General features: G+C 54.5%; 1 protein-coding gene across 1 annotated transcript; it reads right to left on the reverse strand.

The window, feature by feature from the left end:
• Positions 1-2,371: 2,371 nt before the first annotated feature.
• On the reverse strand, positions 2,372-17,622 carry MYLK2 (myosin light chain kinase 2). The gene is made up of 13 exons (XM_025399788.1): positions 17,575-17,622; positions 17,371-17,470; positions 16,460-16,880; positions 15,280-15,575; positions 13,426-13,531; positions 12,660-12,753; positions 10,302-10,411; positions 10,078-10,219; positions 6,150-6,220; positions 5,897-6,025; positions 5,180-5,332; positions 4,899-5,031; positions 2,372-3,321 (listed from the first exon to the last, which is right to left on the reverse strand). Exons 2-13 carry the CDS (start codon positions 17,420-17,422, stop codon positions 3,241-3,243), a joined length of 1,788 nt encoding a protein of 595 aa, XP_025255573.1. The 5' UTR covers positions 17,423-17,470; positions 17,575-17,622; the 3' UTR covers positions 2,372-3,240.
• Between the last annotated feature and the right edge of the window lie 635 nt (positions 17,623-18,257).

The following is an 18,257-nucleotide window of genomic DNA, read 5'->3' on the forward strand; positions in this document are numbered from 1 at the left end:
ACACTGAGCAGGAGGGGCCCATGGCCCTGGTGCCTGTGGTGGGCAGAGCAAGCCATGCAAGGGGCAGGGAAGCTCAGCCTGACACCCAGAGAACTGACGCCCTGGGAACCCTTGCTCAGTCCTGGTCCAGCTTGACAGTCCCAAACCAGCTATGGGCTCTCTCTCTCCATCAGGGCAGCTCCTAGTGTGAAAAATCTTTCTTCCTTGTAGCTGCCAGGGATGGGAGCGTTCCTGAAAGCAATGGGGCTGGGGCCTAAGCCTGCAGAGAGGCAGACCCAGTTCTCCACAGGGGCTGTGGCTGCAGCTTTGCCCTCAGTGTGCTCCGTGGCCCTCAGTGGGAACAAGGTCTCTCTGAACCCACATTTCCCCATCCATATTATCAAATCTATATTGTCTGCTGCTGGGGACCAGGAGAGGCCCAAAGGAAGCACCTGATGAATCATAAAGAGCTTTCATAAAGAGCTCCTGGGAAGGGGTGGAGCTGGGTTCTGAATAGGCCTCTTGCACGGGACATGTTAATTTGCTGTGTGGCCTTGGTCAAGTCACTTTCCCTCTCTGAACCTGTTTTTTTCACCTGTAAAATATGGTGCATGAGTACCCCATCCCATCTCTCAACTGTCACAATGGCCCTAGGAGTGGCAGAGGAGAAAAGAGCTGAGGTTATCATCTTCATATTACAGAGGGGGAAACTGAGGCATGCACTGGGAGTCAGGAGTCCTGGGTTCTAGTTCCAGCTGTTACTGTCTCTGATGAAGGACCTTCCCCATCTTGGCCTCGGTTTCCCCAGCTGGATCCAGGCCCTGGATCTCCGCTGTGGCTGGACTTCATTTCCTTCCCTCCCCCGACGGCGGTGACTCATCCCTCATCAACACGCTGTGTGGCCGAGACTCAGCATGGGTGGGGGCCAGTGAGGCCGAGAAAACCACTCAGAGGAAACCACAGGCCTGGCCCAGCTGGCAGGTGGCGGACGGGCAGGGAGGCAGGAATCCACAGCCCTAGGAGCCCTGCCCATATGCGCACCTCCTACCAAGAGCCCAAGCCAGGTTCCCCAGGCCCCCCACTGCAAGTCAGGCTCAGGCCTCAGAGTCACCCATTCACCACCCCAAGTGATACTGCTGCAACCGGACTCTGAACTCCCCGGCTCAAACAGAGAGGGGATCGCAGTGAGGACCAGTGTTCATGGAGGCAGGAGAGGGATGGGATGAACTGTCAAGGTTTCTGTCCAAAGGCAAGCCAAAGGTTTCTCAGGAGGCAGGCAGTGGTGAAGAGAAGGGACTCTGGGCCCAGACCAGCTGGAGGGTGCTGGATGCGTGTTAACTGCTGTCTCTGCTCTTCCTGCTGGAACCTCTCTGTTCCCACAGGCCAGCCCCACTTCTCAGTCATCCTCACAGCCAGAAAGGCTGCACCCTATCAGGGTTCAGCTCTCTTGCCCTCTGGGCTTCCCCCAGATGGAGCCTCCCCTGCCCTGCACTGCTGGCCTGGGGTGAGGTGGCTGTGACCACTGGGAAAAAGCAGAGAACAGTCCTCTCCCCTGAAGCCCTCATTGCAGACCCGTCGCAGGCCTGCTAGACCTGACCTCCACCTGGAGACCAGGCTCTCTGCTTACACTCTGTCCTGGTGAGAGGCAGAGTGAACGCATGGGCAGAGCCCTGCTCTGGGAGACGGAAAAGTTCCTCTCAAGCCCCAGTCCCTGACTTGTTGAGTGGCATTCAAGTTCCTTCTCTTCTCTGAGCCTCAGTTTCTTCATTTGTGGAGTAAGGATAAGAACATTATCGTTCCCTGAGCCAAGCACAGCCCTGAGTGCCTTAGCTCAGTCTGACTGATGCTGCAGCCATGGCCCCACCCTATGAGGTAGATCCTAGCGCACTCTCTCTGGCTTAGTTTCTCCCTCTGTAAAACAGGAATAATACCTGCCTCGTAAGAATCACCCGAAGCCAGGAGGCGGAGGTTGCATGCAGTGAACCAAGATCACACCACTGCACTCCAGCCTGGGCGACAGAGTGAGACTCCATCTAAATAAATAAATAAATAAACAAACAAATAAATAAAACCTACCTCGTAACCTTGCTGTGAGGAATAAATGAGTTAACACACGCACAGGTGCTTTAAGTAAAGCTGGGCACACAGTAATCACATACCCAGTGTAGGCTGTTGCTGTGACCGCCCTCTCACAGGTGAGGATACCGAGGCACAACATGCAGAAGCCACCTGCCGACATCATATGCTGCGAAGTCTGGCACCTGAGCCTGCATGGACCACTGCACTATGAGCTAACGGATGTTGCTAAAGTGTCCGGCACACAGTAGGTGCTCAGTGAACGGTGGTCATCGGCGACCTCACACCACTGCAGGCACACACAGGGGGAAGGAGGCCACATCCAACCTGTACATTTATTTACAAGGCACAAGCTGAGAGCAGGTTGGGGGCTGCCCCATGGCCTTCCTACTTCTCCTGGGCCTGCTGACCCCATCATCTGAGGCCATGGGTGATCCCCGAGATGGGGACCCCCAGTGGTTGGGTTGGGCTGGCTTGGCCCTGAGGCAAACTCGGGGGTGGTCTCCTGTGTCCCCTGGCTTCTCCCCTCCCCCTCCACCAGGCCTGGGCTGGGCGCCCTCTTTCTCACACAGAGTTCCTGTGTGTTGGTGGTCGCAAGGAAGGTGGGTGGGGGCCAGCCTGGGCCAGATGGTGTGGGCTCGGCCTTATCTGCTGGGAGCGGGGAGGCGGCGGGGGCACAGAGGTCCTCTCTCACAAAGCCTGCTCTGTCTCCCCTGGCAGCTGGGCCTTAGGAATCGGCGTTGCGGCCTTCCTGCCCCGCCAGGAGCCTCCCATCCACAACCATAGAAGCCCTACATGCTGAGACCCCCCAGCCATGGCACCCAGGCTAGGAGCAGGCCCAGGCTGAGGATGCTCCCAGTGGGGAAAAGCAGGGGTCACCACGGCGGCAGTTCAAAGACGGGGAGCTGGGGAGGGAACCGGGAGCGGCTTCAACAGGGGCCTGGCGTCTGGGGTGTGGCCGACTGGCTGGAGCCCTGTCTGGGGAGGCCACACTCCGAGGCGGCTCACATCGGGGAAGCGGTCACTGCGCGGGGGCATGGGGAGCCCCGAGCCTCCCAGCCTGGCACAGCCTTGTCCTGGCGAGCCTGCCCTGGGTATCTGGCTGCCTTCTCTGGCCTTCTGGGCTGTGTGGCCTCAGCCCCGGCCACAGTGTGGCTGCGTCCAGGCCTCAGCTGTGCCCAGGGCTCAGACCCCCAGAGCCATCAGTGCCCCTGAGCTGCTGATCTTCTTGAAGCGGTTGGCAGCGCTGACAGCAATGAAGTTTTTCTAGAGAATAGAAGACAGGGAGTCCCAGTTAACACCAGGGCAGGGGGGCAGCTCCAGGGTGTCTGAGCACCCTCTAAGTCCCCTGCAGTCCAGGAGGGTCACGGGCTAGGGAAGGCGCAGTGCCCAAAACGGCCACAGGAGGCGCCATGACACAGCATTGTCCAGGAGTCCTTCCCTCACTCAATGGATAGGTCAGCCAGACCTGAACCGAGGATGACTCTGCTCCAAACACTCCCATGGCTCCAGTTTTGCTCCAAGTAAAACATAAACCTCTTGCCATAGCTGATGAGTCCCTCCACCTCCTGTCCCCCTCTTCCTCTCTGACTTCATTCCTTACGTCCTTGCTCACTCCACTCCATCCATACTGGCCTCCTACCTGTTCCTCAAACTCACCAACTGCACCTCTGCCTCAGGGCCTTTGCACTGGCCCCTCCCTCTGCCTGGAATACTCTTCTCTCAGTATTGGCATGGCTCACCCCTCCCCACCTTCAGGTCTTTGTTCACATGCTTCTCAGTGAGCCCTTCCTGACCCCCCTATTTAGAAGTGCAGGCTGGGTACAGTGGCTCACACCTGTAATCCCAACACTTTGAGAGGCTGAGGCAGGAGGATTGCTTGCCTGAGCAACATGGTGAGACCTTATCTCCACAAAAATGTCTTTAAAATATTAACTGGACATGGTGGCATGTGTCTGTGGTCCCAGCTACTCAGGAAGCCAAAGGAGAGGATCACTTGAGCCCAGAAGGTCAAGACTGCAGTAAGCCATGATGGCACCACTGTGCTCCAGCTAGTGAGGCAGAGTGAGACCGTCTCTAAAAAAATAAAATAAAAGTGCAACCTCTCCCCTGGCAGATGGCCCTTATTTTTTTCTAAAACCCTTCTTTAACCCTATTTCCCCAGGGCTCTAGAAAATGCCCCACCTCAGCCGGGCGCAGTGGCTCACACCTGTAATCCCAGCACTTTGGGAGGCTGAGGCGGGCGGATCACAAGGTCAGGAGTTCAAGACCAGCCTGGTCAACATGGTGAAACCCTGTCTCCACTAAAAATACAAAAATTAGCCAGGTGTGGTGGTTCCTGCCTGTAATCCCAGCTACTTGGGAGGCTGAGGCAGGAGAATTGCTTGAACCCGGGAGGCGGAGGTTGCAGTGGGCCAAGATCATGCCACTGTACTCCAGCCTGGGTGACAGAGTAATACTCTGTATTGAAAGAAAAAAAAAAAGACAGAAAATGCCCCATCTCCCACCAAAAGTAAGTCCACAAAGACAGATCTTTGTCTCTTTTGTCCACGCCTATATCCCAATGCCTAGAAGTAGCAGATGCTCAAGAAATATTTGAAAAATGAAGGAAGGAAGCCAGAGCCCCAGATGGGTGGGGCTGAGTGGAAGGCTGGGTGGAGGTCTCCACTCCAGGACAGGAGCCAGTCCAGGGCAAAAACAGAAAAGTAAATCCTGTCTTCCAGACAGGGCCCGGCCTGGTCAACAGAACCTGCCAAGGCAGGGACGGTGGAGGCTGGGATCTGGCGCCAGGAGCTCTTCCCACTCCAGAGTCCTCCCTCCTCCCCACCCAAATCCAGCGGTACCTTCCAGCGCCTCTTCATGAGGTATTTCTTAAGTAAGATCTGGGACTTAAGGCGTCGGTTACAGCGCTTGGCTTTCTCTGCCAGGTTGTTGAGCCAGGGGTGGGCGAGACACTGGGCTGCGCTCATCCGGGCCCTGGGGGAGAGGCAGCATGGTGAGGGTGGGCTGCATGCTCATGAGGCCCCATGGGCTGAGCTGGCCTCTCTACCCGGCTCCTGCCCTGCCAGCACTCAGACACACTAAGGTTGCACACATACAGTTCAGGTTCTGGGGTGAGCCTCACCTCTGGTCCTTGACGATGAGGTTGGAGACAAAGTCTTTGGCCTCGTCTGATACGGCCTCAAAGGTCTCTTCGTCAAAGTACCAGTTGCCAGATAGAACGTTGTTTAGGGTCTCTGTGTCATCATCTCCCAGGAAGGGGGAGAGGCCGCTCAGCCTAGAGGGAGGGGATAGCAGAGGGCAGGGAGGTGAGATTGCAGGTGCTGAGTCACCTTCAGGAGGGTAGGGAACAGGGGCAGATCCTAGGAGGCAGCGCCATGTGCTGAAAAGACCCCCAGCCTCTCGTGGGACAGACCTGGGTTTGAATCTGGCTGGGTGACTTTGGGTAAGTCACCTCCCCTCTCTGAGCCTCACTCTTCTCATCTGTAAAATGGGCATAATCATCCCAGCTTCCCAGGTGACAGTGAAGAGGAGGAATGACGAGTGCAAGGTATGTGGTGAAAACATAGGAAATGTCCACTGGCCCCCTGCCCACCCCAGGTCATTCGAGATCTGCTGTCCAGATGCTATGCCTTTATAGGGACCTTGGTTTTTCCATCTATAAAATGGGTACCACGTTCCCCTTTCCTGTTCTCCCTAGCACCCCCAACTCCAGCAGACCGCTGACTGAGGGATAGGGGAGGTGGGACCACCTTACCAGGACCCCAGGGCCACTCTTGGCCTCAGCCGCTTGCCCCCATGCCCCACCAACCCCATAAACATGACCCGCCTCGGAGCTCACAGCATGTAGGTGATCACCCCCATACTCCACATGTCTGTCTTATCGGAGATTTGGTCATAATTCACCACCTCAGGTGACAGGAACTCTGGGGTCCCAAAGTTCACCTTCAGCTTCTCGTTGGGGTTATACCTGGAGGTGAGACCAAGGGCTCAGAGCACAGCTCCCGGCCTGTACCCATGCCCCCTCCACCCCACCCCCGTCCCCTGCCAACCTCAGAGTCTTGTCTTGCCCTCCCCACCCACCCAGATGGTACCTCCGTGCCAGGCCGAAGTCAATGATCTTCACCAAATGCCCCGTGGTGTTGACACACAGGATGTTCTCTGGCTGAGGAGAAAGGGGGTGGCCTGGGTTGGCCTCTGACCAGCTTACCCTCCCTCTCCCACCAGGCCCATGCAAGCCCCAGGCTCCCTGAAGCAGAGGTCTAAGCTGCCAGAGTGGGCAGCTGCCAGAGACCCTCCAGCCCTGCCTGCTCTGGGCACAGAGAGATCTTGAGGCAAGTCCCCCAAGAGGGGCTTCTGCGAGGCCTTAAATCACAGGACCTGCCGTGATGGGGTCAGGTGGGATCCCCTCCGTCTAAGGCCAGACAGAACCACCACATTCTAGCAGTTCTGAGGATGGGGAAACAAGCCTGTGGAGAGGAGGCATGACTGCCTGCTGCTCCCTGCCCCGGGCTGGGGGGCCAGTGCAGGGCCACCACCAGATACATGAAGCTCCAGAGAGGAGAGAAAGAAGATGCCAGCTCAGTTCCGGAGAGTCTTCCTCTCGGGAACATGGGGCTTCACACCACTCCAGGGTTGCCGGAAGATGAGCTACTCTTGTCTCCCCAGTTAGTGATGATGACGAGCTACAAAACGTAAGGCCCGGTCCACTCACGTTCTCACTTTAGCTCCCCAGTCCTTCCCAAAGATCTAGGAGGCACATGCTGTTACCTTGAGATGAAACTGTGACACTGAGATACTATAACCATCCATTCCCATTTGACAGCTGAGAAAGCTGAGGCTCAGGCACAGAAGTGAATAGGTCACAGTTGCCCAGCAAGTAAGCGACAGAGCCAGGAAATGAACGCGGGACTGACTCCAGCACTGGCCTTGTGATGTTCTGATACCACCACTACAGGGCTGGCTCTTCCAGGCCAGGGACCATCTTCTCCTGGCCTCCTGGGTCCCACCCTCAGGGTCTAACAAAGGCACCCAGTAGGGGCTCAGCCAAGGCTCAGGGGAAACCTGTGTCCCATGCACAAGTGAACACACGGATGACGTTACTGTAAGCCCAGTTCCTCTCTACTCTGGGCCTCCGTTTCCTCTTCCTATCACACAAGGACACAGGACTAATCTGAGGTTGCAGGGTATAAACATTTTTAAGTTAACAATGGTTCAAAGGCAGGAGATTTTGCACAAAAACCCTGAATTCCAGCACCTCCTGAAACACCGGAAGCCCTGGCCACATGGGCCACATGCTTTGGAGCAAGTTGCCACTGACAGCCTGAGATGGGACAAACGTCCTCCAGCTCTCCCGTGGTCGCCACCCGCCCCGATCCCTCCCATTCAACATGTTTTTGTTATTTGTCTGGGCTCTGTGGGCATTTGACTTAAGTCCCCCAATGAGACACTTTCTGAAGGCACTTTCACAACTGATAGATTAACTCAGAGTAGATACGAATGATTTTAATAGCTTGGCCTGGTGTCCCACAAAACAGGAAAGAAAAGAAGGTTCCCAGGGTACAAGCACTTGGGGAAATGAAGCAGACTCAAATCTCCTTTCAGAGATTCTCCGTCTACAAATAGAAGGCCCTCAGAAGCCCTGCAGCCAAGAGACCCAGGACATGGCCTGTGGGCTGGAGTGCACTCAACCTACTTGACTGTGAAACACTTTTTTGATGAAAAACGTATAGTTATCCAAAAAAAAAAAAAAAAAAAAAAAAAAAAACACGTTTTAGATATAGAGGCTCACGACTGAGCTTCTTCCCAGAGCACTGCATTTTAATTGGGGGACCCTATTCTACCCCAAAGAAATTAGCCTTCACAAGCGAAAGGCAGGCTTCCAATGTCATCATGCAGGCACTAACTGCCCCCGGCTCAGCGAAGGGGCCACCATCTGTTCAGTAACTCAGGACTCACCCTTGATCCTTTCTTTTCCTAACCCTCACACATGCAAACCCTCAGCACATCAGATTGGCTCTATGTCCAAAATGTATCCTCCATCTGGCCCCTTTCCCTCCCCTCCCCAACTGACACTCTGGCTCAAGCCCCCAGCATCTCTCTCCTGGCTTACGTACTCTATCAGCATCTAAATTCCCTGCATCCACTCTGGCCCCACTGAAACCCACCTCCTCACTCTGTTTGTGTCCTCCTCTGTCAGTGGCAGTGATACTAACACGCCTAACCCAGGGAACTGTTGGGAAGATGGCACCCTCACTCAGACAGCATCAGGCACAGAGCAAAACTGGGACAGGTGTTAGAGGCAGCAACAGCATCTCCCTGTCTGCTTCAGAGCCGTGCCGACTTCAATTTCACCCAGTGCGATTCCTCATTACTCTTGTGTATTTTCTCATACACTTTTCATTGCTTAAAGTGACCTATTTAGTTAGTCATTGTTTTATGAATGTCTGTTTCCCCTGGTGGCTCCATGAGACAGGGACCATTTCCTTCATAGTCCCTATGCCTAGCACCAGGCCTTCCAGGAGCAGGTACCCAGCACGTGCTTAACGAATGAATTAAAGAAAATACCCAGCCTGTGCTTATGGAATGAATGAATGAAACTACCATCCACTTTGCTGATGGGTGTTCACACGCCTCCACATTAAGACTCCATGTCCTGCCACTTAACCCACAGCATTAATACCTGCCATCAGGACTGCCAACCCCCTGCACTCCTGCTGCCCTTGCCTGCTCCACACTGAGCTCTGGACAGCTACTGACAACTGACTGGAGTTGCTGCAATGTATAAAACCTATCTGCGGCCAGGCACGGTGGCTCACACCTGTAATCCCAGCACTTTGGGAGGCCGAGGCAGGCAGATCGTCAGGAGTTCGAGACCAGCCTGGCCAACCTGGTGAAACCCTGTCTCTACTAAAAATACAAAAATTAGCCAGGTGTGGTGGCACGTGCCTGTAATCCCAGCTACGTGGGAGGCTGAGGCAAAAGAATTGCTTGAGCCCAGAAGACAGAGGTTGCAGTGAGCCAAGATCACACCACTGCACTCCAGCCTGGCCCACAGACCAAGACTCTGTCTCAAAACCAAAAGCCTATCTGCTCTTCCTGACCTACTATGTGCACGGTACTGAGCAAGGTCAGAACAGGGATATCAGGCTGGGCACAGTGGCTCACGCCCGTAATCCTAGCACTTTCAGAGGCTGAGGTGGGTAGATCACTTGAGGTCTGGAGTTCGAGATCAGTCCGGCCAACATGGTGAAACCCTGTCTCTACTAAAAATACAAAAATTAGCCTGGTGTGGTGGCAGGTGCCTGTAATCCTAGCTACTTGGGAGGCTGAGGCAGGAGAATCTCTTGAACCCAGGAGGTGGAGGTTGCAGTGAGCCAAGATCATGCCACTGCACTCCAGCCTGGGCAAGAGAGTGAGACTCCATCTCAAAAAAAAAGAAGAGGGATATCAATATTCTTTCATGAAACACTTTTGTTAGCCCCTACCTCATGCACATTGCCGCACTGACGCTATACTTATTTGAGAGCTCTAAGAATGCAGGAATTTTTATGTTTTGTTTACCACAGGATCTTCACCACCTACAGCATTGCCTGGCATAAAGTAAGCCTTCAAGAAATATTTGTTGATTTTGAATAAATGATCAGACACTCATAGTACCTGTCATGGGCCAACGCTGAGGCAGGTGCTATTGCAACACTTACTAGTCACTTGTCTGTGTGACACACTGAGCTTGGGGCTCACAGGACTGCAAAACACCCTTTCAACAAATACTTAGTACTAGACTAGAAGTTCCATGAAAGCTGGTACCATGTCTTTTTTTTTTTCCCCTCTCTCTCTTTGCTATGTCCCTGGCTCCTGGCATTGGTAAGTATTCCATAAACCCTTTCTGAATCTATGAAGGGAAGGATGGATGAAGGAAGAGAAGGAGGGATGGGAGGGCAGAGGGATGGCTGGTGACAGCACTGATCTCAGGGGGTTGGATGCTGCCCCGACCCTTCCCAGGAGGCCCCAGTCCAGTACCTTGAGGTCCAGATGCAAAACCCTCATCTTGTGCATGAAGAGGATCCCGTCACAAATCTGCCTGACAAACACCATGGTGTCCACCTCGGTCAGATGGTAGTCCTCATCCACAATCCTCTCGAAGAGCTCTCCGCCCTCGATGCTGTGTGCAGAGACCCCTCCACGGCTTGCTCCGTGCCAGCTGGTACCCTCACCCAGCCCCTACCCCAACTTCAGGCACTCACTACTCCATGAACAGGACGATCTCATGCGGAGTCTCGATGGCTGCGTACAGCTGGATCAGATTGCGGTGGTTCAGCTGGTTCATGACCTCGATCTCCAGCAACACCATTTCCTGGGGACCAGGGAAGTCAAGGGTACCAGTTGGACACCATCACTCCCTGCCACCCACCCTCCATACCCACACCCTTGACCAGGCCTGCTAGCCTTGCCCGGATCACTGTTCAGCCTCATCCTCGCCTCTCTTCTCTCCCCCAGCCCCACATCTGTGTTCCTCACCACTCCAAGTCATGCCTGCTGAGACATCTTCCTTCTGCCGGCTCTTCTCCTGAGTACTGGTATGCCAAGGGCTCCATCCTCCCCCCTCACCGCTTCCCACTCTCTGCTCTCTCCCTGGGCATCTGCATCAAGTCTCATGACTTTACATTTTATCCAAAGTCATCAATTTCCAAATACATACCTCAACCTCTGAGCACTCCATTGAATTCTAGACTCCAATATCTCTGTCTACTTACCTTCGTTGTCTAATAGACATCTCAAATCTATCATGTCCAAAATTAGACCCTAGACATCGTCCCTTCCCCACAATTGAGTTGCTCTTGGCTTGCCTGGCAGCAAAAGTACTCCCACGCTTCGCCCAAGGGTGCAGGACAAAAAGTTACGAGCCATCCTAAGTTCTTCCCTTACTCTCACACCCTCACACCCCACCTCCAACCCAACTCTTCAACATCGTCTACCTTCAAGCTAGATTATACATCCAATCATTCTCACCTCCTCCACCACTGCCTTCCTAGTTTAAGACGCCATTATTTGTCACTTTCAGAAAGTCGTAAGCCAGCTGTCACATCGGTAGGCTGATATATCAGCTATAATAGGAATACTTACACCATGGAAAATGGCAAATGCTATAAATCGGGCCTCTCTCCACACCTGCCCTACCCAGATCCAATGGTTAAACACTAACCCTTGTTTCACTGGCGGAATGGCTCCCCTTCTGCCTTTACCCACTCCTTCATTCAGGTCTCACCTCACATACCTCTTTCTCAGAGAGGACTGATCTCACCTCCCTATGTAAAAGGGCCCTCATCAGCCCTGTACCCCCTCTACCCTACCTGGCTTTGTTTTCCCTCCTAGCGCTTCTCAGCACCTGATGCCAGGCCTTTTTTTCTTTTCTCCCTTTTTTTTGTTTTTGCTTTATGTTTTAATTGTCTCTCCCTCCACTCTAACATGTCAGCCCATGAGGGCGGGGGTGTTTTTATTTCACTGGCATTTCCCCAGCCCCTGACCCAGTAGATGGCAGAGGAAAAGTGCTCAATAGTTATCAACTGATAACTGACTCCAGTTAATTGAGCCGCAGGTAGGTGCTGAGCATCTACGCTGAGCCAGAGCCTATGATAGAGGCCTGGGACCCAGGAGTCAATAATACAGATCCAGGCCCTGTGAGTGGAAGAGACAAAGAAGGGCATTATCACATAGAAAATGCACTCCTTCCAGTGTGCTTAGAGCCATGATGGGGACCCAGGGCTAGAGCGACTAGAGCTGCTTCTCATGCTCTCGCTGGGAGCAGGCCTGTGCCCACACTGCGGTTTCTGTCTGGGATGCCTAGACCCTCACTCCCCGGCACCTCCTGCTATCTCTGGCCCTCAAGCCTTTCCTCCCGTAGTCTCCTCTGCCTGAAACTCTGCCCCTGCCTTCTCTACTGGAACGTCTCCTCATTCCTCAAAGCCCTCACTCAAAAGTCAGTTGGTCCAGGAAGCTTCCCTGACCCCTCAGCCTGAGCCAGAAGCTCTCTTGAACCCTCACATGCTACCCCCAGTTTCCCTGAGTGACAGCTCTGGTCATACCAGGTTGCTATTACCTCCTCACATAGCAGACTCCCTCACTCTACCTGCCTGCATTCTTTCATTCCTTGAACAAATGCTGCTCGTGGCCTCCTCTGAACCTAGCCCAGGCTGTGGGTGCTAGAGGCAAAGCTCTAGACCAGGCTTGTTTACCTTGGTATCAGTTTCCTGAGGGTGGGGACCACACCCACTTCACTCCAGGACCCCGAGTGCCCAGCACAGGGCCTGGCCCAGAGCCCACACTCATCAGTGTTTGTTGAATTGAACCAGAGGACATGAATATCCCATGCCTAAACGGGGAAGTCCACAGATAAGTTCAGTAACTGAAGTATCTGGTTATGGATAGGGTCCTCAGGCCCCTCCTGCAGGGCTGTCCGTCCATCTATCTGTGTAGTATTTTCACTGCAACAAACTCCCATAACAGGCCCCGGGTTCAGCAGCACCGGTGGAGGGAGGCGAGAGGTGCCCACTCCAAGGATCCCCTCCCCATCCTGGGCAGATACCACTCCCCCACCTCACTACCTTGTCTTTGGGAGTCTGTTTCTTGATGACCTTGGCTGCCAGCTTGAGGCCTGTGGCTTTCTCCTTGCAGGTACAGACTGCCCCAAACTTGCCACTGGAAAGAGAAGAGGCTGTAAGGGGACCCCAGAGCCCACCGGGGTCAGTGGCATCCTTTGCTCTGTTCCTAACTTGGTCCCAGACCCAGTGGTGCCTCTGGATCCCCTTTGGTGAGACGGGAGCACTCACCCCAGCCAGCCCTGACTCCCTCCTGAAGCTGTGAGCTGTTCTGCCAGGACAATGGCTGAAGCAGGTTCTTTGAACCACACAAACCACGTGCACAGGAAGGGCAGGCATGTAGGGAGGATGGCCCTGGGATGCGACCCTTAGAGGTTTAGGGCAGGCAGGCCCTGGGCCCTGGGGGAGGGCACCTTCAGGCAGAGGGAGGATCTGCAGAGGTACAAGACTGCGTCAGGGCTTTTTACAAAGCAGGAATCACCATGAGGGGGTCAGTGTGGTGCCTGGAGCTGAGACAGACAGGAAAATGTTGTGTATTTCCTACGGAAGCACTGAATGGCTGACGGTGTGTCTGAGTAAGTGACAGCAACACTGAGTGCACATCAGCATGTGACAGCTGCACACAGTGTGTGTCCCACACAGAGGTGAACGTGTCCACGTGGCCATGTCTAAGCGGGGTGCGTGTCTGGGCCTTGCACAGGGGAAATGTGAAGCCACAGGAGCCTGGCGCGCTCTCTGTCCATGAGTGCCCAGCTGGGGTCCCAGATCTCACCCTCCGAGCGCCTCCTTGGAGTTCATACTGAATTCACTGCTGACATTTCCGGTCCTCAGCTCCACCATGCGGTGAGGGAAGGGGGCCGGGGGTGGCGGGCAATCATCTGGGGGACAGATCACAGCCCTCATGGTCCGTGCCAGGGGCTGCTGAGGATTCCCCTTGGCACCACCCCCTCCTGCTGGCCTGGGCCCCATCCGGGGAAGTTAAGCTCACCAAGTGATACCTGGGAGACACCTGGCTCCAGGATAGGGGCTATGAGGCCCAGTTTCCAACGTCAGTTCTGCCACCAACACAACACCCCTATCAGAGAGGACCCAGTTTCTCCTGGCAGAACAAGCGGGATGGGAGCTTGGCTTTTCTGAACCCTCTGCACTATAAGGCACGAGGACTCCATCCCGAGCTATCTGCATTTCCACCAAAAACAATCAAACACAGCAGCTATAAAGCGGAATGCCGGGCAGTGGGGTTGCTATGTCTGAATGATGGGGTAGGTGGTGGGACCTGCCCACCCGCCATTCTAGTAACACCATAAGCTGGCCAGACCGCCTATGGCGGGGCGGGACCAGGGACTGGGCTGTTTGGTGGGGAGAGGTCGCCACCTAGCGGCAAGTGTGGGTTACCGCTCGCCCTGAAGGCTGGCAGGGCGGCAGGCTGTCCTCGGGAAATGAAACCTCTTTATAAATAGCAAGAGGCGGCAGGGAAGCCGGGCTGGTGATAAATCAGACGGCCTTTGGAGGTGGTTCAGATCCCGTCACCCTAGGATGCAATTTCGGGGCGGGGCGGAGGTCTCTGCGGCTGCTAGGGGCGGAGGCAGGGCTCCTGGCTGCCGCCCAGCCGCCAAGTCCTCCCACCCTGTCTGGGTGGCACGGTGCCGCTCACCAGTCAGGCTGGCGGGTCTCCCAGGGCACTTCAGTCTGGAGGCAGGGGGGCATCAGGACACTCTGGGCTCTCCTGACCCCATCTCACCCCACCCCCAGCCCTGCCGCACCCCTGCCCAGGCCCTTTCCCTATTCACCTGCTGGCCAAGCTCACTCACGCTCGGTGCTCTCCGCGGCCCACGAACAAGCCACGGGCTGCTTGTTTAATCATCAATGAAGGCCACTCCACAGTACTGCCCCACTGCACATGCCCAGCTTCCTTGGTCACTGCTCCCACACACAGGCACCTGTGCTCCTCAACTCATGAGCCCTCTATAGCTCCCATGACCCCACCCCACCATGCAGTTTAGCTACTAAGCCTGGCATTTGAGCCCTTCTACAGATTGACTCCAAATTCCATAGACCAGAGAGTTTATGTTGCTCCAATAATCTGCCTGATTTTTCTTTTTTTTAACCCCATTTTAGTCAAAGTAGAAAAAAGTCAAAAGTGGGTTCTGGAGTCTGGGTGGACTGACAGGTTCAAATCTTGTCTTCACTGGATATTTCTGGGAACTTCATTTTCCCTTTTCTGAGCCTTCCTTTCCCCACCTATCAAAAGGGAATACCAAATTTAAGAGTAAAAATAAATTTTAAAAAATAAGATTGAAAAAAGCCAGGCATGGTTGTACACGCCTGTAGTCGCGGCTACTCGGTAGGCCGAGGCAGGAGGATCACTTGAGGCTGAGAGTTTGAAGCCAGCCTGGGCAACATAGCAAGATCCTATTTTTTAAAACAAATAAATGAATAAGTATTCATTAAAAAGGGAATACTTTCTGGAGTTGTGTAACCCTTAGATGAATGGGCCTGGGTAAGGCATGGCTCAGGGCAGTTCAGACCGCCGAACAGGAGACTTGGGACTGACAGCCCCCTTCCCTCCCCATGGCCCCAGGACAGCCCCAGCCCCCACCTGCCCCCAAATCTGGAAGCAGCCTACCCAAAATCTGGAAGCAGTCCTCCTCCCTGGCTGTGAGACAGAGGGCCTGCCCCACCTCGGATTTCTCTGAGGGAACAGCCTGGAACTCGATCCCCCTTGAGGTGTCCCCTTGCACCTCAGCCTGGCCAGCCTGGCCTGGGGTTTTCTCTCCCACTTCCTTCTGGCTCTCTGCCAGGATGCTCTTTCCTTCTGCCTTGGCTGGCCTGGGATCCGTGGGGCCGTGGGTCATGGGCACCCCTTCAAAGGTGAGCTCTGATGCCTCACTTAGGGGCTTCTTGGCCAGCAGCTTCTCAGAACTAGAAGGTGAGAACACAGAGGTGAAGCCCTCAGCGGCCACAGCCTGTGGCCTCAGGCAAGTCTCAATGCAATCTGCAGAGCTAATCCAACCCCATCCCAAATGCGTGGTGTAATACAGCTAAATTCACTTGGTACAAAATCAAGGGATGTTCATGACTGTGGTCATTATCTTGACTACCAACATACTAATAAATCATTAATAACTATTAATAGGATTGTTGATATGGTTAATCATCATGTGGATACAACTAGGGAGTTATGTAGCTCTTGATTCATAAAATCTGTTGTGATATAATTAATACATAAGTACCAAATTGATATGGTGTTATTATTGTGGCTTACAATATATCATTAATGACCTCGTTAGCATTCAGGTAAGTATAACTGATTGCATCACAGATGTGCTATGTTATGGTTATGAAAATATTGTCAGTGATCCTCCTATCTGGTTATTAGTCATCTTTTCATATCTTACCAATAATTATATTAAGAAGAACAGGAAAATGCTGGATGTCCTAGGAAACACACAGCCTTTTGCCTGACACCTTTAGCCTTTCTGCCTGACATCTCAATCCTGCCCTTGGCTAGACCCAAGCCCATGGAGTAAGGGGAACTCTGGACCCCAGAAGCCTAGAGAAGATATGTTCAATCTAGACGGTCTTTGAGGGTCTTATTCCAGCCTTCTACGAATTATGGCAAGGTTCTGGTTTCTGCAGGGGACAAGGTGGTAGATGCAATGCGCAGGACAGAGGAAACTGAATGTCAGAACTATCATTCCCAGCACCAAATGTGATGAAGACCATGACTAAGACAAGGGAATTAAGCAGGAACCCTAGGGTAGGAGCCACAGGACCCCTCCCCACTCCCAAGAGGGGATATTCACCTGGAGATGATGGCGGGACAGCTGGGGCTATGCAGAAAGGCGGGTGAGCCCCTCCTGGCTGCTGCTTGGCCCTCTGCTGCCTTCTTGCCCACCCTGGGCTCTCCAGGATCCTGGCTGCCTGAGGCTCCCTCTTCAGCCTTGGGCTTCTTGACACTGGTCTCTGGCGTTGCAGTCTGCTGGGGCAGGGCTGCCGGGGGCCCAGCACTGCCCTCCGCAGGCCCCCCGCCCCTGTCACCCTCTCCCTCGGGGCCTTGGCTGCTAGTTGAGGGTTGGGCCAGGGTACCATCCCCTTTCTCTGGGGCAGGGGCTTTGGCATCTTTCTTCAGGGAGGGTGGATCGGGAGTTTTCTTTGGGTCTGGAGGGCCAGGGTCTTTCCCTGCACCCAGGGGTCCTTCACCTGCAGGACCTTTAGGTGCCTTGTCTGCAAAGGAGGTGAGATACCCATCAGGATCCACCCTCCTTTCCCTCCCTCCCCACCCAGGCTGGGCAGAGACCAGCTCTGGGCCCAGGTTCCCACCCAGGCAACAACTTGCAAATGCTTGTCCCACTGAGTCTCTGGGGCCACTTGATGGCCCCTAGAGATGAGCTGCTGCGACCTTGGAGGGCCTCTGTGGGAGGCTTCCGGCCCTTTGGGTGGGCCTTGGTAGCCCCCATCATCTTTGCCCTGACTGTTTAGGCGCATCCCCAGTAGCCATCCCTGGTGGCTTCACATTTTCCTGGTCTCTCCAGTAAGGGCTTCATACAGGCCCTGGACCCAGCCCAACCCTAGCCAGAGATTCCTCTGTTTCTGGATCCCCCATGCACCATGCAAAGGCTAGGGCACAGAACTCCCACTGAGGAACCTGCCCAGCCCTGGATTCAAAACCCCCCTTCCCAAGCTCCTCCCTCCATCTCCTGCCCCAGCTTGGCACCTGTTGACGGGTTCTGAATTCCCAGCTCAACTGCTCCATTTTCTGTCGCCATGAGGTAGGGAGGCGTGTGCTGCTGCTTGTCTAACTCAAGTCTTTCTAGCTGCAGAAACAAGAGCAGGGTGTGTCAGGCTGTCCAATTTCCCCTCTCGTCTGGCTGCAGTGAGACAGGAAACCGAGGCCTGCTAACTGAGGGGAGAGAGGTACCTGGAGTAGAGAGGGGCAACCTGGTGGCCGTCTGTCTCCCAGCGGCTGCTCAGGAGCAGTCCTGGGCAGTTGTAAGGGATTGGGCCTGGTGGGCAGAGGCGGAGGCAGGGGTGTGGGCAGTGGAGGCGGGGACGGAGGAGAGGATCTCTTACACCAGGGGCCATGCAGCTAGGACTGCCACCACCTGTCACTCTTGGCCCCCGTTCAGAGGACACGGCATTCTTCCCATGGCCCGACTGGGGGGAGAATGATGTTGGAACAAGCGAGAAGAGAAAAGGGAGGGGTATCTGGGGTGCTGGGGGAGCAGCCCTTTCCCCAGGCCTTGCTCAGTATCCCTGACTTGGACAGGATCAGAGGGGGCCTGGAAGAAGGGGAGTACTCAGGTAGGCCTGAAGGGCAGGAGTGTCCCCAGGCTGAGCCCTGGCCTGCCCACCTGTGTGCTACATCTCCTGGGGCTCCCCAGAACCTGGCTAGAGCCACAAAGTCCCAGGGATGATCTCCCTGACCCTAATGCCCAGCTCTGTGCCCTGACATCTGGACCTGCTTGGATCATCTTTGGGTAAGAAATTGTCTCGGGGGCACTTGCTCAACACGTCCCTAGGCCTGGAAACTGTTTCTTTTGAAACTGTCCTTTTCTTGGGCTCCTGAGTAGCCATGGGAGATGGAGAGTGCTCTGTGCCCCT

Source organism: Theropithecus gelada, chromosome 10, assembly GCF_003255815.1.
Source record: "Theropithecus gelada isolate Dixy chromosome 10, Tgel_1.0, whole genome shotgun sequence".
NCBI classification, from domain to species: Eukaryota; Metazoa; Chordata; class Mammalia; order Primates; family Cercopithecidae; genus Theropithecus; species Theropithecus gelada.

Coding starts and splice junctions, on each gene's coding strand:
- MYLK2 (XM_025399788.1), bottom strand. CDS start 17,422: ATGGCGACAGAAAATGGAGCAGTTGAGCTGGGAATTCAGAACCCGTCA. Junction 15,576..16,459: donor TGTCCCGCCATCATCTCCAG/GTGAATATCCCC, acceptor CTCACCTTCTAG/TTCTGAGAAGCTGCTGGCCA. Junction 12,754..13,425: donor TCCAAGGAGGCGCTCGGAGG/GTGAGATCTGGG, acceptor TTCTCTTTCCAG/TGGCAAGTTTGGGGCAGTCT.